Source organism: Xiphophorus couchianus, chromosome 12 (genome assembly GCF_001444195.1).
Source record: "Xiphophorus couchianus chromosome 12, X_couchianus-1.0, whole genome shotgun sequence".
Taxonomy (NCBI): Eukaryota; Metazoa; Chordata; class Actinopteri; order Cyprinodontiformes; family Poeciliidae; genus Xiphophorus; species Xiphophorus couchianus.
Window position 1 is genome coordinate 14,006,649 of NC_040239.1, and position 22,731 is coordinate 14,029,379.

The window sequence follows — 22,731 nt, forward strand, 5'->3', positions numbered from 1 at the left end:
TGTTTGGAGAAGCAGTTTGCATGCCAAGGTGCTGGATTTCACACACCTGCAGCTGTGGAAGTGGTTGGAACATCTGAATTAAATGATAGAGGGCTGAGTGAGTATTTTGGCTATACAGTAAAAGTTAATCCTGCACCTAATTATTCATCTGTGACAAAAGATTCTTTAAAAGGGTTAATATTTGTGAAACCACCATTGCCAGTTTATCTCACTCTTTTTCAATGAATGCTAGCATTGACCCGAGCGTCATCTGACATGGGATCAAGTATTAACAATGTTTTTTCTCAAAATCTAATTGTATTGTGAAACTGCTAAGGAGGAGCTGAAAAGTACAGCTAATTATTCCCAGTGTTATCCAATGTGAAGCTTCAGCTGGGTGTGCTATAAAGGTTTTACCAAGAAAAAAGGATAAAGTGGCACAAACACTGCATAATTTCTTAATTTTAAATCTTTTTCTATTTCTTCCTGTAAAATCCAATCAACTATGTATTATAGAAGCATAATGCTTATTTTATTCATGCTAAGAAACCTGCAGACCAAGTTTTGCAACTAGTGGAACGAGAACAAGCAGAAGAAATTGGATTGTGCTTCAATCCAAAATAGGACAATAACCAATATTGGTTATTGTTATTGAACAAGGAATGGTTATTATTCAATTGTAGCCATTGAACAATAACCATTGTTCAATGGTTATTGAACAATGGTTATGAACATTGGTTTGTTCATAAAATTTGGAGTGTCTCTGCAGCGCAAATTAAAGTTTCCTTCTTACTTAAACCTACCAATTATGACTCTTACATGACTACAAGTCTCCATGTACACCACTTAGAAATTAAGATGTGACTGACAAAGATGCCACAGCGTTTTAAATGTATGACTCCATCAGGTGGTGTTTCCCCGGGTGGCGAGGGTTTGCAAGAACGACCGCGGAGGTTCTCCTCGCGTCCTGGAGAAGCAGTGGACGTCATTCCTAAAGTCCCGCCTGAACTGCTCCATCCCCGGGGATTCCCACTTCTACTTCAACATCCTGCAGGCTGTGACGGACGTCATTCACATCAACGGGCGGGATGTGGTGATGGCCACTTTCTCCACCCCTTACAACAGGTATCTTGAATAACTAGAAGGTTCATTTCAGATCTGTGTGAACATGCCAGAAGCTGATTTTCATGTTCCAGCTCTTATCCTGGTTATCTTTTTCAGTTAGAAGTACTTTCTAAAAACATTTTGACAGCCTGACCTTTATTAACGTTGGTAGAGCTGCTGCGCCTCTCGGCGACACAGTTTCTGAGCATTACAGGGCCCACATTTACATCTCCTGTCAAAACAGTCTCGCTGCCCTTTTGACTTGCTGGCCTTAAAGCTTATTTTCCGTTTCTGTTTCATGTTCGTAACTGTTCTAGAGGGCCATGGGAGTTTTTAATCTAAATTGAAAATTACCACAAAAGCACAGAGCTCGTCTGATAGCTCATACATATTGTAATTCTTTATTTTATGGCCGCTTTTTAAGCGGATAAGACAATTACTTGTGACAATGCAATTGAGCATGGTTAATGGACACCCAATGAAGCAGCATCTCTGAAAAATTTCTGTAAGGTTCCAGCATTAATTTTCTGTTTCATAGTTGGGGAGTGAAATTAGTGTGCAGACAAGACTCAGAGTTTGTCTGTCTGCCCACCTCGTGCTCAGTCTCTCCTCCTCGTCAGCTGTCTGGTAAAAACATGAGTATAATGGTCTCGCTTTCTGTACATATTCAATAGAGACAGCAGTTACTGTAATTTAGTAGCTGAGCAGAGAATTAACAGCTTTCTGACCTTGCTCTCTATAATGCTGCCCTTGTGTATTCTCGTCTCCCTGATGTCTACGAGACAAGTTTAGTTCATGATGCAACGCCGAGAAAATTCAACCAGGAAAAATGACAGAAAAAAGAATACTCTCAAGTTTTTTTTATATACTTTTGAGTACAGTTGGATAAAGAAATAGAGAAATGAGTCAGTGATCAGCTATGCGTTGATAGCTGATCACTAGGCGGCTGCCGCGCCGCTATTAGAGGATGAGGATTTTTTTCCCCATTTAAAAAAGAGAGGCAGTAATAAAATTATTTGTTGTTCATGTATGGAGCTCAATAGTGGATTTGTAATGAACTTTGATGTCATAAGGAAAGAGTTTGGGGAAACCCAGTCTGAAGGCCAAAGATTGGAGATAAGGATTATTAAAAATGCAGCATAAACATGTTAAAATATCAGGTCTCTATGGTGCAATATCCAAGATAAACCTTTTCAGACATTTTTCACACCACAGATTTTCAATCTCCAAATGTACTTTTACAGAAGCCATAATTTTCTCCGATTGGTTTTGATTCATTGGAAATTATTTTGTACCCTTCTCCTAACTGAAACCTTTGATAGAGAGCTGTGGTATGGTTTGGAGTGTCTCTGATGGTTTTTGTTGTGATGTGACCCAGAAGTTGTCAGAAAATGTCAGCCAAACTTCATTTGGGTTTTGTCAGATTTCTACCCTACATTTGTTTAAATTGGATAATTTTATTATGCAGCTGTTTTATTCTCATCTAAAGGATTCCAGGGAAATGTTGGGCAGGTTTGGATCAATCTTAAAGGTGGATCTGAAAAGGTTTACATTGGTCTAGTTTTTTCAGATGATACAAAACTGGCGCTAACTGGTGGGATGTAGACTTTTTACATCCACTTTATGTACAAAATGCTATAAAAAATGATTGCTTTTAGAAATGCAACAAGTTCTCCTTCAACATTTAAACAAGCCAGGGGATTTAAATGCCTCTGTAAATGGATTGTAAATCCATTTTTCTGTCTCTTAGTGATAGTCCAGAATTGGCAAGATGTTTCCTTGTGAAATGTTCAGTCAGTGGCTTGTTTATGCATTGTTTCTTTACTTTAATGTGTGTTTTTGTGTTATGGCAGTATTCCAGGTTCAGCAGTGTGTGCCTACGACATGGCGGAGGTGGCCCGCGCCTTCACTGGGCGTTTCAAAGAGCAGAAATCCCCAGACTCCACCTGGACGCCTTTTCCTGAAGAGAGGGTTCCCAAGCCAAGGTACGGACACAAGCAACACACACACGCCCAAACGCATACTTGCACACATGGTAAATGCATTAAATACAGAATCGACTCTATTTCTGTCATTATTCTCAAACACTCCTCTCAAACATGCAAGTCATTTCTTTAGAAAACTGAAAATGACTTATCTAATCAACTACTTGCACTTCTGTTATTTTAATGGTATCTTTTAAACATCCACTGCACATCATCTACAATTCCAATGCTTCAACCATTTCACATTCAGGTTACAAGAATAATTTTTATGTGATAGACCAACAAAGAGTAGTTCATAATTGTGAATTAAGGGGAAAATGATTCCTGGTTTTTAAAGTTTTGAGAAAGGTTTGAGAACCATGGAGTGCATGTATATTCAGCCCCCTGAGTCTTTGTAGAAAAACCTTTTGAGGAACGTCTCCAGCAGCTTTGCACATCCAGAGTGACATTTTCTGCTCATCCTTCCTTGCAAAACAACCCAGCTGGGTTAGGCTGGATGCAGAACAGCTGTCAACATCAATTTTTCAGGTCTTGCTACAGAATCTCTCCATGTTTAGGCTTGTTGTCCTGCCCTGCTGGACAACAATCTTGTCTCAGGTCTTTGAGGTTTTCCCCAGAATTAGGTTTTGTCCATCCTGCCCCTTACTGTGATATTTTTTTCCTGTCCCTGCAGTAGAAAAGCATTTTTTGCCACCACCATCTTTCATGATGAAAGGTGTGTTCAGGTTAATCAGAAGTGTTCGTTATTTTGGGGCATCAGAATAATGATGGTTAAATATAATTTACACCACATATTTTTATTTTCTTTTACTTGAAGACTGTTTGTGTTTACCTTTTGGTGCCATTTTATGTTGATCTACCACATAAAATCCTGAAAAAAACTGATGTTTCTGCTTGTAATTTGACAAAGAGTCCAAGAGGTATGAAAACTTTTGCAAAATACTGTGCAAATATCCACTCTCAATCACATAAACAAAATCTTTTTTCATAGTTGCACACATTAGCTCCTCTGCTCCCCACCCGCAGTTTCATAAGCATCAGCAAATGAAGCATGAGATCATTTTAAATATGGCTGGCTAATTCCACAAATGTACCGACCTGATCAATCTCCCATCTATCTCTCACTAATTAGAGCACTGAGAGTTTTTCGTATATCCTGAAGGGGAAAAAACCTGATTTACTACAAAGATTTGGGCTATGATAATTGTTGGTGGGTGTATAGGTCCTCACTTAAAGCCAGGGGATTTGATTCTTCTACAAAACACAAGCGCTACATTGCTAATTTAATGCATAAATAAATATATATGAGTGAGCCCGCCCTTTTTACCTTGATTAGTATATGTAACGACTTGTTTACCCTGAGTGAGGTCAGACATTTCTAGAAGCAGATGTGCTCACATTTGCTTACTGCAGTAATTGATGGGATTGATTAAATTTATGCTCTCTGCTGCATTCAGACCCTTTTTATCTACAGGCAAGCAGATGGAGAGCTGCAACAATGCCACCAAGGTCCGGTCCTGTGGCAGTCTGTTCCTCCATGTGCTAGACTCCCAAAACCCAATCATTTACAGATTTTCATATTTAATACATGTCTGTTTCGGTTCTGCCATCCATATGCTTGCATGTGTGTGTGTGTGTGTGTGTGTGCATACCCTGCAAACTAACAGCAGATATTATTCTGTAGCCCCTTTCAGCAGCCTCATAGATTTGAGAATCCACTTTAGGGTAAAGATTTTACAGTTAAATGTGTTTTCTTTTAGCAGGAAGTCAATGATCAGAGTTTTGTAGCCAGTTTCCCACATTTGGTTCTTGTAAGGCTTTAATCTGCTGATGTTTATGTAAGAATTCAAAGTATTTTTATATTGTAAAGAAGTTGCTGATCAGGCAGATTTTACCATTTAAAAATACTTAAAAAAAGACTGCACATTTTCACTTGTCTTTAACATCTTGAACCACCACTTCAAGGAATGTTGATCTTTACCAGATAATCTGTGATATTTCCAAATCATTCAGGATGTTCACTATGACAGGCAAAGTTTGAAAGCTCAACAGGATAAAACAAAGCAAATTTAGCCTTCTTCCATCTTGCTATAGGTCCTACTATGTTGTTCCAGCCTGAAGAGGTGGTATATCTCCATAGCAAAAACATGTTTCACATAGATCTTTTCACCTTTAGTGCTTCCTCTTGACTGCCTAATGAGATTGGAAAATGCTTCAGATTGATCAGGACCACAAAGTTGAAAATCAGCCAATTCATTAACATTAACAATTCTTGGTTTATTGTTATAAACCAAGCTATAAGCTCTCTCACATTCTGCAGGATCTCGTTTGTATTTAAAAACTCTCAGATTTAGCCAGTTTTCTGAACCCATTTGAAGGGTCGTCCCAGGATGTTGGGAGGAGGCCTCATCATCCGAGTCAAACCACATGCTTTCGTAGAATTACTTCCAGTTCTCAAATGTGGAAAAAAAAAGGGAAAACGGAGCAAATCTGACTGAAATGTCTATACCAGCAGCACCAGATATGCACATTTTAAAGCTATATACATTTCTCTGGATGACTCTCAAACGTGCATTTTAAGGCTTGGTCCTTACGTATTTACAGTGCAAGGCCAGCTGTCTGACATTTCAGGGACCTGGTGTGTATTATGTGCTGTGAAAGGGTATCAAAGAGCACACTGTAAAGAGGTTTTACAAGCTCTCCGAGGTGACATGCCTGCAAAGAGGATATGCTATCAAAAGCAGCTTCTTTTTTACCAGCTCCTGTAAACGGATCACACTGATAGAATGTCTCAGTGCATTACCCCAAACTCGGAAATGAAGACATCATGTGTCCTCCTGTTTGACCGAAGGCTCTAGGAATAAGTGTTTGGCCATTTATGACTTAACTTTTATTGCTTTTAAGGGAATTAGACTTTCTGTCTTCTGGCGGCTTCTCGTTATAAACTGCTTTTTTTCATTTAAACTTTTCCTCCTTATTACACTTTTCTTTCCCCGTTTCTCACATTTTGTTGTCTTCATCTCCCTCCACTGCATTTGCAGACCTGGCAGCTGTGCCGGCACTCCATCCATGGAGAGGTACAAGGTATCCAATGAGTTCCCTGACGACACTCTGAACTTCATCAAGATGCATCCCCTGATGGACGAGGCTGTGCCCTCTATCGCTCACAGGCCCTGGTTTCTCAAGACCATGGTGCGGTGAGTACATTGCACTCCAAAAAGCCCGCCGTCGTCAGAGCTCCGTGAGCCTCTTCAGCTCAGGCCGGCAATTATCTGAAGTGCTGCTCAGAGAGTTAGACTCATTAAAAGACAGTAGTGCTCCATTACAAACCCGCCACTGACCTATTTTTCTTGGAGTGGAGGAAACACTAATTCAGACCTTACTATCTTTTTTTCCTTACACAACAGAGTAGTAATCTTTGGAGTGAGTATTTAAGATACTCACTGGTGTTTATCTTGATCCTTAGCTCATTGAAAACATCTATAAGGTCTTATTAAAGACATTTTTTTCCTCTCTTGACTTGAAACTTCCCAAGACAGTATACTGGAGTGCAAACTTCTTTTTAGTTAATGTGGCTTTTTCCCTGTGCTCTGGAGCTTTTCTAAAACCTATTGCACCATGTTTGTTGTTTGATCTTAAAGGTGTATGTGATTTTTTTAAGCTATGCACAAAAGATTTGATCAAACCCACATTTCAAGTGTTTAACATTAAACTTAATAGTAAGATCAACAGTTAAGAACTGATTTGTTCTTAGATGACAAAGTTATATCAACACTTCATGTGAATTTTCTTCATATCTCTGCCCTGCAGGGAGACAGTTTTTTCTCATCATCCCAGCAAACGGATGGGATGATCCATCCCATCCGTTTGCTATAATGTTATCAGTCTATATGTTAGACTGATAACATTAAATGTTATCAGTCTAAAAAAATGGATGTTTTAAGTGACAGTCTGATTATCGTTGTTTTGCCACAAAGACCAGCATTTCAGATCTTTAATTGTTATAAGCCTGAAAAGCTGCAAACAGCATTTATAAAATCAGTTAAAAACATTGCTTGTGTTTCTAAGTCCATCTGGTATACTAACTAGAATACACTAAACGATAAGGAAACATTTAAACAGCTCTGTCGTGTTGTATGTATGTGTATGAATGGATGGATCTTTTAAACAGTGGGAAGAGGAACAAACCATGGAAAACTAAATATTCCTTTCAGGCTTTTCCCATACATACTCACCCAGACCTGAAAAATGTTTAAATGATATTCCAGACTATTCAAAACCACCTAAAACCCCATAAAGATGACAGATAATGGACAGAATCTCTGTATTTTTATTGTTCTGGTCTAAATAAAAAAAAAACTACCTCACATGTAATGTAATGTTTAAAACTCATGCAGACTGTTGGTCTCCAGCAGTTTGCTCTCCAGCCCCAATAAAGGCAGATTTTACTTCAGGTCCAGCTAAGAGATGGTGCCAAGATAGCACTGGATTTTCAAAGCAAGCAGCGACACTTTAGTGGTGCACTGACCTCCATTTAGGTCTGGAACTGGTTAGGTGGAAAAATCCTTACACATTTAAGCTGAACTCAAGCACTTCAACATATTCCTAATTAAAATAATTATATTCTCACATTTCTTCTTCTTACCTACAGCTGCTCTGAAGTTAGCAGATCTGGGCAGATCCATGACTGCCCAGTGGCGGGACCTTCTTTTATCAAGCCGCTACTTAAAGATTCCTTGATAAAAGGTTTTTTTGTTCCAGACCTGAGTTGCTGTGTTGCCTCTGTTACAATATAAACAGCTTAGTATGAAAGAGCTCATTAATGTTTCTGATTTGAAATATCACCCAATCAGCAGAACATGTCGATTAACATGCAGGCCAATTGCTGAAAGAATTATTTAAGCTTGAAAAGTATCACAAAGGCATGTGGAGTGGATATAAAACCCCTGTTGGGGTTTTATCATGGATTACTATTTTGAGCTGAAGTCAACTGGAAATGAAATCAGTAATAGGATTTGATCCTTGTCACACCCCAGAGAGGACACCCGAATATCAAGTACAGGCTTTTTGCTCAATATGAAGACGCTTTTTTTTTTTTTTTATCTTGAGATTTGCAGCATTTTGGCAGGGAGCTCAGCTAGCTGGACGCAGCCAATCACTTCAAAGAGGAAGACACACGCTGAAAAATTATACTCACTGTGATTTTTGTTATCTGGATCAAAATTGGAAAGACAGACCTTGCCTTATTCACTGAGATTGTATTATTTTAGTGAGTTAAAACCCTAATTTCATACCCTTTGGAGCTCCTGTTAAGATTGAATTAATCAAAACCTAATAATATCTTCGTATTTTTGTCTTTGTTGACACTGACCATTTTAGGGGAAACTTTAAGCAAGCAGGAGTAGGTTAGTGCTTTTTCAAGTAAACTATATCCTTAGAGGAACATTTGCGTACTAGTGCATCACTTTTAACCTGATTTTACACAAGGAACACTCAGTCAACATTAATGACGGCAATAGTGGACTTCCTAGATTTCCGGATAAGCTTTCATTGGTAATCTTTAAATCCAATCTAGTTCTATTGACCCCTAAAGCCTTAATCTGTGTTTTTGAAGCTTCCATCTTGAAAGATTCTCCAATCCAGTTAGCAACAACCCCTTAACTTTAGAGAACAAACGGAACAACCTCAGGCTTTATGGATACAAGATGCCACAAAGAGGCCTGAAATACAGTAAAGCTAAATCACAAAGCTTCCTCCATATCTTATATCTTGACACTTTAATCAGGCAGGGGTGTAAACCGACACTCAGCTGTGTCAGTACTTTCTGATTGAAATAGATTTAATTAAATTGAAAAGCCCCAATCTAAGCAGATAAACTCCATGTGCTTTACAAACATGTCTTGCTATATTAAAAAAAACATGTTCCACATGTCTTAAATGTGTGGCATGCAAGACACAAATATAAGAAAATAACCTGGAATTAGCAGAACATCCAGTACTTTAACATCTTTCAAGAATATGTGTCAATTGCAGAGTTGGATAGAACATGTGTGTTGGGAATAAGGTTGTGATCAACTGCGTCAGAATGACATATATTACCATGATAATTGTCAGTCAAATTTAAGACTTTATGGCAATTATAATTAATACACAGTCAGCTTCTCTTTCAGTTTCAAGCTTTTGGCATCTCGATGTGAGTGAATCTTCCTCAGTGTAAACGGAGAATTTGCACGACAGTACATAAATGAAGTTATTATTAAATCATCACTGTAATATTTGACAAGTAGCTGTTGGTTATATATGCAATATTAATGGCTTTAAGTTGCAGCAAAATCTTTTAATGACTCATCAAAAATTATAACAGCCTGGTTATCAAATGATGTATGCCGTGGTAATAAATTTATAGGTGAATGGTGCAGGAATTCCAGCAGATCAACATTAAAGTAAAGGTGACAAAATTTTGAATTTTTATATATGGGTTGAGTCATTTTTGAGTAAAAATACCCCAGTTACGCAATATCATCGTCTTTACAGAAATATTTAAGACAATGTACTGTATAACAAATTATTTTACTTCCGGATCAACAGCTTCTTCTTCTAATATTACATTTAACATATAAACTATGTACTAATACTACGTAATTACTAGTGTTATGAAAGTGATCTGAAAATAATAAACATTTTGTTAATTATTTTTTTATATTTTGATACATTTAGTAGTAGTTTTCATAAACTCATTCAAGAGATGTCCGTCCAACACTGCATGCAAAAACGCCAAGGCTGTTAAAACAGTACTGTGGTTGCTTTCAGCAGCCAGAAAAGCTAAATTCATATTTCTTTTTTCCCTTACAGAAATAGTAGCTCTATTTCTGGCAGCTGACAAATGTGTACAACAACAGTTTTGTGAAGGGGAGTTGTGTGCTTCTGTATGCCCTATACATGTAGAAAAATGTTCAGTCATTCCAGAACCTTCACTGACATCTCATTAAAAAAACTTTGAGCTGTCTGGGCTGTTTTTGGTAAACTTGTTACCCTTTAGTAATGGTACTGTAATACAGGGAATGGGTTGAAATCCCACTGCTACCACCAGTGAAACACCATGAAGCAGTAGAACAGACATTTTTCATTTTTGTTTTGGAGTTGTCACCGCACTTGGTACAATTATAAGTACAATACAATGCAATTATTTTTCTAAAAAATAAGTCATTAATATTACCATCTACACCACAAACAAGAATGAAGTGCAATAAAAAGCACATTTATTGCAGAACCTTTGAAAATGGCACCTGTTGCTATAACAAATCCAATCCAATAGATGCAAACTCCAATGTGGAGACAGTTAAAATATATAAACCAATGTGCAATTATTCTCCTTTTTGTTAAGGAGAATATTTATTTGTCCCTGAACTTAAAAACTGAGATTTGACTCATAAAAAGAAAATATATTTTGCAGGAGTTAATTGGTATTGTTGCTTTAACAGTTTCAAAGGAAGAGGTACAGAGTCAAATACTGTAGTCTCAACTTCAGCAATTAGTCAGAAAATAAATGTGTGCTTGTTTCCGGGTGCTTGAGACACTTTGATGTCATATTTTTGTTCTCCCTTTAACCCCCTACAGGCATTATGACAGTCTGATGAATATAAAATAACATTTAATTAACAAGATAACAGCCCCCTGCTGCTCTGTTGTCTTTTTTAGACACTTGATATACACAATAAAAAGTCCATTAAGTGATTAACTGATTGGCTCTGCAGTTATTATCTGGACTTCGCTTCAAAACATTTACTTGATGTGCGTCACCATTTATTGCTCTTTCAAACATTGTTATATGTGTTTGGAAATTGCACTAATCAACTGATTGGTTGATTTACTTTACCCGGTAATCCTACTTCCAGGTATCGCCTGACGCGGATCGTGGTGGACAACGAGGCAGGCCCCCACAGGAACCACACGGTCGTGTTCTTGGGATCCGAGAAGGGCATCATCCTGAAATTTCTGGCCAAAATGAACAAAGGCTTCCTCAATGACAGCCTGTTCCTTGAGGAGCTCAACGTCTACAACCCGGACAAGTATGTAACTATGTGAGCATGTGTGTCCAATAGAGGGAACACATGGATACAGTTGCCACAAACAAAAGAGGGCCAGGTTTTTTTTTTCCTAATCTCTGTATGTATGCGTTAAGTGATTCAGAAGTGTTTCATTCTGCTGTTCTACCATCGATCAAGTCAGCCAACCCACTAGTTCCACCGCTACCCGCCGGTTCCCCCGACCCAAGCTCTGAAGTGAAGCCAGTCACCCAGATGGCTACTCTATCATTTAAAGGAGTTTTATCAAGTTACACTTTGCCTAACCACAGCTTCTAAATTAAAGACACAGACACTAAAGCTCTGGATAGCATTGGAGTGCGGTTCCCAACCGCATTGGAGCTGAGTTCTTTCCAAAATGCCGGCTGATTAAAGGAAACACACACATACATGCTCAGGCACAGGGCTGCGTTTGTCTTCAGAGCCAGCATAGGATGTCCCACTAATTTATCACATCTTTGTAGGTTTGTGTTGTACCGATGAGCCTTTTCTAACCCTAAACTTTACTCAGAACGGTGAGCAGAGATCTGTCGTGCAATAGAAAAAAAATAAATCTGATGCAGTGCAGTCCTGCCAGAGCAAATATTTGGTTGAGAGGTAATGAATGAGACGGGGGTGGCAGTACGGATAAAGGAGAGAGAAAACAGCCATGAAAACCAAAGACGAGAAACTGAAGGGTTAGAGCATAATAAGTACCAAACTATAGCCATGGGGCTGTTCGCGGCCGTTGGAAAGATTTTTTCTGGACCCCGACTGCAATTTCAAAATGGTATAAATTTTCTATGTCAGCACAGGCGGTTGATGAAGATAGACTCCTTTTGAAAGATGTTCATGGAAAATGCCAAGCATTTTGAAATTATTTCAGTGCATTTAGGTAAAATATTTGTCTAAATTTTGTGCAGCAAATGGTGTCATGAATATTAAGGAATAGAGCAGACAAGTTAGTGAAGCAATGGTTAATCAGTCCAATTTTGCACAACTGCACCGTGGCACACTTATATTTACATATACATATATTTACATATACATACTGTATCTGCATTTTTTGAATCTTTGCAAGGACTGCTCTAAGTTGCTTTTTATATTGACAGCATGTTATATTTTATTTTTATTTTTATTTGTCTACAATTGCTACTCAGTGGTGGTTGTTGTGTGTCTTGTCTCTAGGCTGCTGTAACTGCAAAATAATTTCCCTGCTGGGATGAATAAAGTAATTCTATTCTATTCTATAATTAGAAAACAATATTCTAAGCTTTGAACATATCGGTTTAATTTACTTTTGGGATCAATATAGTGTTTTTGAACTGAATTGAATTGAACTTTGTTGAGTTGAATTTGAACATCTGAAAGAGATCCACAGCTGAGGTGGGAGAATGTTTTGACTGAGTGACTATTAAAGTCACATGAAGGAAGTCATAAGAAATACAGGTCAAAGTTTGGTCGAAGGAGAAGAAAATACAAATTTTGGTCCAGAATGCCGCAATTAAAGTGCATACTAAAAACAATTAGGAATCTTAAGTGACTTGACTTTTATATAAATTGTTTCCAATGAGTTTGAGCTAAGCTTTCAGTCTGGTGGTGCAAATCTGGAAGACTTTCAGATTTTATTAGAGCTCTATGTGGTACTTCAAATGAGTCAATATGGAAACGGGATAAATCCACATTTTTAAAACACTTTCCACCTTTTACTCCACTTCACAGTTCTGCTCCACAAGTCCCAATTAAATGCACTAGACTTTGATTTTGTTACAAAGGTAAGTGATAAAAAAAGGTCAACACGTTTGCATTCAGAGACCATGTGATAAGCTTTATGAAGGAGATGAAGGTCCCTTCCTTGCTTCCATGTCTCTTCCTCTCCCAACTAGTTCCCTTCCTTCTCCCTCCTCTCTCCTCCTGGCTGCAGCAGAGCATTCACCGGCTGCTGGCCATCTGGCTTCAGTCGCGTACAGTAAGTGACTTTGCCTCCCTGCTTGGCCAGCTAGATCAGCGCAGACCCGATTGTTGTGCATTACCCAGTGTAGATCGACTCTAAACCCTAATTGCGAGCGATAATGCAGGACCAGAGCTCTGTGAACAGGAGATTAAATCCCAGAAGCGGGATGGCAGGACGGAGGGAGAGACAGGATAGAAGGAGGCTCGACACACCCCAGAGGGATTAGAGCGTGCTCCTGCGGGGCTGTGGAGACAAAGTCGGCTAACAGGGGTGGAGGAATGGTCGCGTGCGGAAGGGATGGATGGGCTTGAGTTACTGTTGGTGGATTTTACACTTAAGTGCTGCTGACTGCTCACAGCGCCCATCTGTCTGTTTATCTGTTGTATCCGTATCACCCTTTTCCTTATCTCTCTTTATCTCCCACTCTGCTCCTGACCTCATGTACACTTGGCTAGCATTATCCGTTTTCTTGCTGAGTCCACAGTTTGTCTGTCTGCTACATCTTAATCTGCGTATTTTGTTCTTGAAACCAACTCTTAAATCTCCTCTTAATCTTATTGTGTTGTCCTGACCTTTCTTTGGTCTTTTTCATTGCACTAGAATATAAATCAAACACTTAAATACATATGACCCTCTCTTTTGGCTCTTGTAGGTGCAGTATAGAAGGTGTGGAAGACAAGCGCATCATCGGGATACAGATCGACAGCAAGAGTAACGCTCTGTGGGTGGCTTTCACCTCCTGTGTGGTCAAAGTGCCGCTGTCTCGCTGTGAAAGGCATGGAAGATGCAAGAAGTATGTGGGAATTCCACCCTTTATAGCTGTTTGTTGAAAAAAAATTGTGAATAATTCCAGTTTGTAAAATATGTGATGTTAATAATGGTTGATGTGACTGTCCTTCAGATCCTGCATAGCCTCCAGGGACCCGTACTGTGGTTGGGTGTCAGAAGGTGCCTGTCGACAGGTGACTACCAACACCAAGTAAGTAAAGAGAGGTGAAATCACATGCAACGTGCAAAAGATTTTGAAAAACACATAAAAATTAGTGGCATTATAGAGGTTAAATATGTCAAATCACCAGGCCTCAGATCTATAATGCCTTATAGAAACTAGGGATGGACTATTAGAACAACGTCATTCTATGAAGAACTGTTATTAGGTAAAATGACAGTTTTATGATATTTAAATATCTAATTACAGGAATTACTACAGCAACTAAAATAAGACGCACTCCCAATTCATGGGCCAATTTTCTCCTTTATCTAACCGGTGATTGGCAGGTCAAATAATCAGAATCAGCAGGTAGGGCCTGAAGAAAAACTATGAATCAGTCATGAAAAGCATGATTCTTGCATGTCTAATTATTAGTATTTTATTAATATTTCCTGTACAAGTAGTAATTTTTATCCAAAAATGCTTATTCCCCAGAATATTATACATTTTTCCATTCTGCTTTTTATAGCTTAATATTGGGAATATAGCAAGCTGATATAAGCTGGCTAATTAGTCAGTCATCGCCTGTGGTTAACACACATGTTGCTCATTGATTGCCAACTGTAGTGACAAAACAGTACCTAAACAGGAATGATCGGAAGAGCTCCTTTCGTTTCCACACCATTGGCCCCTCATATTTTTGTCTTGCTGACATGCTGCTGAACCTTTAATAAAATGTGGCTTTTTGTGAAGCTTTCCAGGGAATTATTCAAAAATTGTGATTGGAGTGCTTTTTAAAAAAAAGTTTAAATGTCTTTCCTCATGTAAAAATTCACCTATTTTCCACCAAATAATTTTTTTAATGCAACATGAATTATCACAATTTACAATCAAATAAAATGATGTTGATTTTCATAGTAGAGTTTCAAACTTTATTGAAGTAATAGTAGGCGTCCAATGCAATCTTTCACATCGGTTCAAACAAACTAATTGATTAATCAACAGTATTTTGAATAATTTCTTACTCCTCATTCCACCTGAACAAACATTTACCCCTAATCCTTCAGGTACATGGCCTCTTTTTTCTCCCTTGAAACAACAACTGGGGCTCATGAGTGTCAGTGCTTTACTCTAAACCATCAGTTTCACCTACTCCAGACCTCTGGACTTGGTCAAATTCCACTCTTTTTTGTACAACTTGCCATTCCTCTGTCAATTTGTCTAATTTTACGGTGTGTAAATGCAGCTGCCTGCAGCGGCAGGGTTTCTGGAAAGATGAATGGATGGAAAGTGTTGTTTGCCCAAAGCCTCGGGTTGGGTACAGTGCTGGGGAAAGTCTGATGGCCGCTGCAGCTATAATTTTGTGGCTGTACTTATGACACAGAACCAGATTATACTTTCTGAATAAACAGCATGAGAAGGTCTGTGGTGGGAAAAAACATTAAACAGATGAAGTCATGAAAAGGGACCGCTGCTCCACTGGCTTTTTGACGATGAATGAGTTTGACTCTTCTCCTTCAAAACTGACTGGTTTTGCATGCTAATAGGCCTCATAAACACAGAACACGCATAAACCAACAGATGCTTCCCATCCGGTCATTATTCCCTGACAATTCTGACAGTTTCCACTGTGCTGCAGGATTTAAAAAAAGGTGCATTAAGAGAGGCATTGATGGTCATGAGATGATACAAGACAAAGGTTTTAGCAGCAAATTCAGAAAAGGAAAGTATTCCCATTTTGTGATTTTCATAGACAAATTAAATGTTTCATACATTTAAACTATGTTTTGAAAATAAATTCAAGACTATTTTCTCAAACAAAACGGTGCCAAATCAGCTGCAACAGGAAGGAATTATTGGATCTCACCAATCACTTATTAGCTCTATTGTGCAACATTTATGAAACTAATGTTTCGACAAGTAAGCTCTGCCCTTATTTTGACCAATATGCTTCTAACATTGCTTGTTATAGACTTCCAATGAATAATGCACACCTGTATCCTGTTGTCTATAATCACTCGCCCTGTTGAAGTGTTCACTTGTGACTGATGAAGACACACAAAGTGTTGAAACCTCAGTCTAGTTGATGATTGCAGAATAAAGATAAGAATAATATATAGCGGTTTTTATACTCGTCTAATGCTAAGGTGATCCTAATGCCAAAAAAACACTAAGAAGGTTTCATTTTTGTGTTTCGTGAATCTCACTTATAATTTTAAAGACTCCTTATTTAATGTAGAATAATCCATTTTAGGACTGAGCGCTTGTTGCACTCTTGCTTCATATAGTAGAATATCTAAAAGTGAGAGATAAATAGTGTTTATCCTGGTGGTGTCTGTTGTTAAAGCGGTTTGATTTATATTTTCTTCCAAATAACTTGTCTTACCTGCTTATGTCCACTCCTGCCTGTGTATCTATTTTTATCCCTCTATTTTCCTCCAACACACTCTTCCTCTCTTGCAACCCTCCCCTCCTTTACTTCTTCCATCTGGCCCCAATGGTAGCATGCCAGCTTTCCCATGTGTAGTTATGCCTCTCATACCTACTGCCTGCAAACAGCTTGTGCTCTAGTCTTTTGCAATATGGTCCCTAGTCACCCCCTTTTTTCATGCATATAATTGCACCTGATTCTGAATGGTTGGTGTTTTGTGAAATAGCTGCACGGTTGTGTTGCTGTAATCAGCCTATCATGAACAGATGCAGATATTATGGGCCCATATGCTGGTTTGAGACCCAATGAAGTGAAAGCTATAAATTAAAAAGGTAAATGACAGCTATATGGGACCAATCTGCATACTTGCATCATACGGTACGTACAGTAAATTCCCAGCTTTTCAGTTTACCTCTGATATGAATAATTGATACCATTATGCCTGACCCACATTTCAGCAACCAAGTCCCCTTCATACAACCACTCATCTAGTATAATAATCATATCTGATGCTAGGTGATAAATAATAAACACCATTCCTGGTTCCCTCCAGATTTGTAGAGCGCATCTCCAGTCTGATTTAAATATGTATTACATCGTACTGTTGCAGTGGGCTCTTAACCCTGAATGGACTGCCTGCAGTGCTGCATTCAGACACACTGCATTTCAGTAGCTGTAATGCAGCCGCTATGAGGATGACCTCCTTAACTGAGGGATCATATTGAGGTTCATTGACTCTATGTGCCAAGCAAACCCCAGACGCCACATCTGTAAACTCAATTCATCTCAAATCAAGTGGGATTTATACCATGTAAGCCTCATCTTACCACAGTTGATAATGTTAAAATCAACCTAAATGGGGAACCATGACAACAAGGCTCTTGGAAATACACAGCATTTCAAGGCACAGAGATAAAATTCCTATGATGAGCATTCGTCAGATATCAGGAGTGTTTTGACTATTTGTGCTGTTAGTTTTATCACTCTCTCTGCTTTGTGCCTGAGGACGATAAGAAAATCAGACCAACAGATCAACTGATGTTTCAGATACGAAAATAGGACGCTACTCTTATTGTTGAGTACTGGATTTTAAAAGGAATTTGTTAATGAAGAAATTCTATTTAATAGAAGACTAATAAGTTGTATTCATACATAACTCTCACTGCAAAATTGTAAATTGGAAAGGACTTATATATGGTTTTAAATTTGAGTGGTTTGCATGTATGTCTCCATTCTTTATGCTGATACCCTTAAATAAAATCCAGTGCAGCCACATGGTTTTGGGAGTCACCTAATAATAGGTCAACTTTGTGAAATAAAACTGCTTTTGAGAAGGTCTCAAAGGTTTTTTTAAACATTGGTGAACAAAGACCATCATGAGGACCAATGAGCACAGCAAACATGTTAGTGAGGAAGTGGAGGAGATGTTTTATAGGTTCTAAAACGAAATCCAAGGTATGAAGAGCTACAGCAGAATGATTTAGTTTAAAGCAAATTAATATTGTGAGAATGACCCAGTGGAAGTCAAGGGAATCGCATTAATTGCATCAGAAGGTACTTCCACAAAGAACTGACCCAAGGAAGCTGAATATATGTAACATTTTTCAGATTTCTTTTCTAAAAGCAAAATAGTTTTTCCATCTTTGTTTTGACATTTTTGTGATGCTTTAGCATTCAAAGCCTTTGCAGGGTGAGCTATGACTGTCAGTCTCATTCTGCTACCTATAGGGTGACGGTAAAGGCTGAGGTATTTACATAAATACCAGAACATGTTATTCTTCTTGTAAAGTTTCAGTGTTGTGGCTTCAAGTTCCTTTAAAGTGATGGAAAGCTCTACTTGTCTTACAAAAATCACCTGAGCTTGTGAGGTCTACATTTTTCCACACAAGGGAAGGGTGACGGTGTTTTGGAAAATAATCTCCTTTATGCTATGATTGTGACCAGTGGAGGGTGAGGAAGATGAGAGACGGGTGGACGGACAGAGGAGGAGTAGTACAGAGGAAGGAATCGAGGTGGGCCGTGAAAAACTGTCATGCGTGACCGTGATCCTGGTCGACAGTTGGTTCGCTCTGTTTCACCAATCTCCTTACAGCTTGCTTGGTGGTCTTTCAGGGATAAAGCATGTCTCGGTGCAGACTGCATCAGAAAATAACATATCCCAATCTCAATCTCTCTTACTCTGTCATATGATGGCTCTCAAGCACGGTTACCCCCCACTGCTCTCCTCTCAGCCCATGTGATTGTACTACACACTCACATTACTTCTCAAGCTAGATAAAGTCAGATGGAGCATAGATGGGAAAAGATTGCACAATGTGAAGAACTCATGAAAATAAATTGGGAAATTGACTTTTTCTTTCTTCTTGCAAGGAGTTACATGTGAAAATTGATCATGCCCTCATGTTTATAGATTGGATAGGAAACTAAAAGCAGCAGAACTGTCCTGTTTAATTTAGCATAAATAGTGAAAGATATAGAAATAATACATTCACCCATCGGCTCTTTCATTTATAAGCAATGTATTGTTGTAATCTAAAATAAATAAGAGTTTATACTCTTTTTGACTTGATAAAAATGCCAAAGGAAAGTTAATGAGCTTTCAGCAAGCCACTAATGCCAAGCTAAGCTGATGATAGTGGTATATTCCATCATTACTGCGCCATAATAAAATCATATAGCACTACATTAAATGTTGGCTGTTTATTTTAATAATATGTCCTGTTGTCTGGTCAGAGTGTGAAAACTGAATGTAGCTAATGGTAATTACTTAGCATAAGTAAGCAATAAGCAATAATATCTGCCAACGTTTGGTTAAAACTGCCTTCTGACTAAACAGCATAAATCCAGCCTCTGGGTGGAAGAAATAACCTTGTTGTGCACCATGAAGTAGAATCCCTACTTGTTTTCCAACTTGCAGCTGAAACACTGATTTCAGGCATTTCTCAGATTCTAGCTTATAAATGGTAAATGACTTGTAATTGTAACACTTAATAAAGTGTTCTTCATACATCCATTTATATGCTGATGGTGGTAAGCTACGGTGTAGCCACAGCTGTCCTGGGGTAGTCTGACAGAAGCAAGGTGCCACCGGAGCCTCTGACCACTGACTGAAGCAGGAGTCCAAACCGGGAACCACTGGTAACGGGACAAACTCCTACCACCGTTGCCTCTACATGACTTGAAGTTAGATGGAATGTGCTATAAGTTGCTGTGTGTTATCTCCTCCTCTGCCATAAAAATACAACCTTACAAAGTGTTAGTCATTTTACAAGCCCAACAACATAAATCATAGAGAAAGACTATTTTCAACACTCCAAGCAACAGCTCTTGTTCTAGATATTTACTTCACTGTCTGGTGTCTGCATTACCACTGATTCAGGTCTCCAGGGTGCCTGCCAGGTGTTCTTTGCTTCCAGCACAGCATAGGACTTTCTGCATCTGTGTTTCCAGCTCATGCTATCTCTGATGTGTTTCTGTGTTAGCTTTCCCATAGTTTTGTTGGGTGTGGCATGCCCCGTTTTCCGCCACTGACCATGATGTCTCTGTTCCCTGCAGATCAGCCTTCGAGCAGGACGTGGAGCACGGTAACACAGATGGCCTGGGAGACTGCCAAAGTAAGCAAACCCTCTTCACTCTTATCTTTCCTCCTCTTTTCCATACCTCCCTCACCACCTCTAACTCTGCTCACCTCTCAGCCCGCCGATTCCTTCTTTGCTACAGTCAACTTTTTCTTCTCCCTTCTGTTCTGGCCCTACAATTCCCTCTTTCAAGCTTCTTCCATCCATCTGTCCCTTTCAGCTCTTGTCCTCTTGTGTCCTTTCCCCGCTGTTTCTCCTGTTCCTAGTCAATAGAGTCCTGTATCCCATTGGGCAAACACTGAGTTTCCTTTTGAGAATTTCCTCACAAACACAAACAATTCAGCAGCACACTCAGTTTGTAGATGTGAAAAGTCACAGGAACTGTTATATTGAAAGTAAAAAACAAGACTATTCAAAGCCAGCCTCTATTCTTAAAAGGTGGGCTTTTATTCTTCACATTTTGAGACAGTATATTTGTTCTTTTCAGGACCAAATGCACTCTGTTAGCACTTGCAAACATGGTTCCCCCCGTTGATAATCTCCTGAAACTTTAAAACATGTTTGATATTGAATCAAATAAGTAAATAACTCTAGAAAGGCTATAATTTTATCCTTTGCCTTCATTTGTGCGTTTATGAGCTAACCCAGAGCATTATACCTTCATCAGCCATAGAGCCCTGAAAAATTCCCTTTGATTGGACGAAAAGAGAATATTGAGCGGCCAGCCAACTCTGAATTACTTTAAAAGTCATGGTTTTCCATCGTGTTAAAGCATATAAGCTCCCTTTTATTGCCCACAATAACAGGTTTCCTTTCGTTTTTCTTCTTTTTCTCTGCAGATACATTTGTGGCACTGAATGGTAAGTGTTCCTCATCCACCTCACGGCAATTAAACTAAAAAAGAATAGAGTTTGAAGCTCCATTTTTCACCCCCCTAAATCTTTAACTTCAGCCACACCTCTTCATCAGCTCAGTCAGTCTTGCCCTCTCAAGCAAATGAAAAACTCCTCCCACATGTGTAAAGACAGATTATTAATGATTCGAGGTTTTAACCAAATTGATTTCATTCCTTTCTGTTTGATAGACATCCCTTCCGGTTATGAAGGTAATAGAAAGTCAGTCACTTTAACGCTTTTATGTAGTTCCTTTTGGTGTTTAAAGGTGAAAGAGATCAAAGTCTTTCATCTTTGATACTGATTCCGTTAGTTTATTAGACATTTTTCTCCCTCACTCTTTGTTTAGTAGCTCTATCTTCCTCTTTCGCTTGTGCTGCAGCATTGATTAGCTATGACCTTTGCTTTGTTAATTGGATGGATCTGGTTGTCAGTGGTTAAAGGCTTTGATGGTGAGGAAGTTCTTCGCTATGTGCATTAGGTGGGTGTCGATAGAGAGCGAGATGTTAACCCGGCCAGTTGAGAGCGTGTTTATGTACACCAAACATCATCACGCAGCTTTATTCATACCTATGCTTTTCTTATCCACCACAGTCTATCAGCGTTGTCTTAAGACATTCATCCATTCATTTATTCACCCATCCACCAAACAGTTATACACCTGGTTATTCATAAATACATCTATCACCTTTGCAGGAGGTATTAGTAGTGAACTTTGGCATTTTCATTTTTGTATCTACAGGATGAAAAATGAGAAAGTCGTCTGCAATTTGGGCTTTAAAAATGTGTGGGACCCTGATATCAGAATCATCCCTGAGTAGCTGATACTTGAAGCAAAGCCACTCTCATCTACATGTAAACTTACAAAGATATTCTTTATCTAATCACAGGACAAATTAGCTCTTTTTAGTGAATCCCTCTCAGCTCCATCTCGCTCTCTCTCAAACACACGCATACACACAGAGTGCCTCGCAGCTGCCAGATCAAAACGGTCAGATCCATGCAGAATGACGAGAATAGATATTTTGAAGTCTCTCCAGCAAGCCCTCTCACTCACCCCCATGTGACTGTACTCCCACTGTGATTTTCCCTTCTTTTTGGAGATCCAGGGTCATCCAAAAAGCATCTGTGTTGGTGTGTTCCCCCTCCTTGTGTGCAATATGCTTAGAGATGTGTGTTTTGGTGCACAGACAAAAACTCACACCCAGTTTACTGCATCCAGACTCGGTCCCAGCCATTTCCCGAAACCCTCTATCTATCTGTTGGCGGTTGATATGGATTTTAAGATAAATTATTGCACCCTCTAAAACCTCATCTTTTTTACCCCAGACGAGACACCCTCGCCTCTCTTTAATCTGTAGAAAGAGAGGGATGTGCATCCGTTGGCAGTTTTTTTCCCCCTCCTGATCTCGGAAGAAGTGCAGAGTCTCTGGGCTCCCTGTATGTGTGTCATCTGCCTGAATTGCACTTCCCCTGTTGGTGGGGGTATGAATTATAAAATAGGCCTGTCACACTAATCTCTCAGCCTTGGGCCAATAGTTAAATAAATCATTTTAATGATTGCCACGCCACACAGAAGAGGAGGAGGCCTTGAGTGGCGTTCTGCGAGGGGGGTCTGTTGTGAACAGTCTCCTGGCGTCGCCTCCCCGTCTTCAAACACAAGCGTAAACACATATTGAACGTGCACGTCCTCAAACAAACACACACTCCCATGCTGTCACCTCCTCCATGGAGAGGGCTTGTCAAAAGCGGTAACTGGGGGAAGAGATCTGCAGAGCCGATGTGGATAAAAGCGTCGTCGCTCTTAATCGAG

General features: G+C 39.1%; 1 protein-coding gene and 1 long non-coding RNA gene across 3 annotated transcripts in view; one reads left to right on the forward strand and one right to left on the reverse strand.

The window, feature by feature from the left end:
• The window catches only part of sema6a (sema domain, transmembrane domain (TM), and cytoplasmic domain, (semaphorin) 6A), a 144,582-nt gene that overhangs the window by 97,695 nt on the left and 24,156 nt on the right, over positions 1 to 22,731 (forward strand). For both annotated transcript variants that reach the window (XM_028033525.1, XM_028033526.1), the window contains exons 10-17: positions 887 to 1,104; positions 2,937 to 3,068; positions 6,110 to 6,265; positions 10,964 to 11,137; positions 13,738 to 13,878; positions 13,987 to 14,064; positions 20,003 to 20,061; positions 20,865 to 20,885. In XM_028033525.1, coding sequence (XP_027889326.1) covers positions 887 to 1,104; positions 2,937 to 3,068; positions 6,110 to 6,265; positions 10,964 to 11,137; positions 13,738 to 13,878; positions 13,987 to 14,064; positions 20,003 to 20,061; positions 20,865 to 20,885 — 979 coding nt within the window. The remainder of the gene's footprint in view (positions 1 to 886; positions 1,105 to 2,936; positions 3,069 to 6,109; positions 6,266 to 10,963; positions 11,138 to 13,737; positions 13,879 to 13,986; positions 14,065 to 20,002; positions 20,062 to 20,864; positions 20,886 to 22,731) is intronic.
• LOC114154433 (uncharacterized) overlaps positions 1 to 22,731 on the reverse strand; it is a 101,623-nt gene that overhangs the window by 31,694 nt on the left and 47,198 nt on the right. The gene's annotated exons all lie outside the window — the stretch shown is intronic.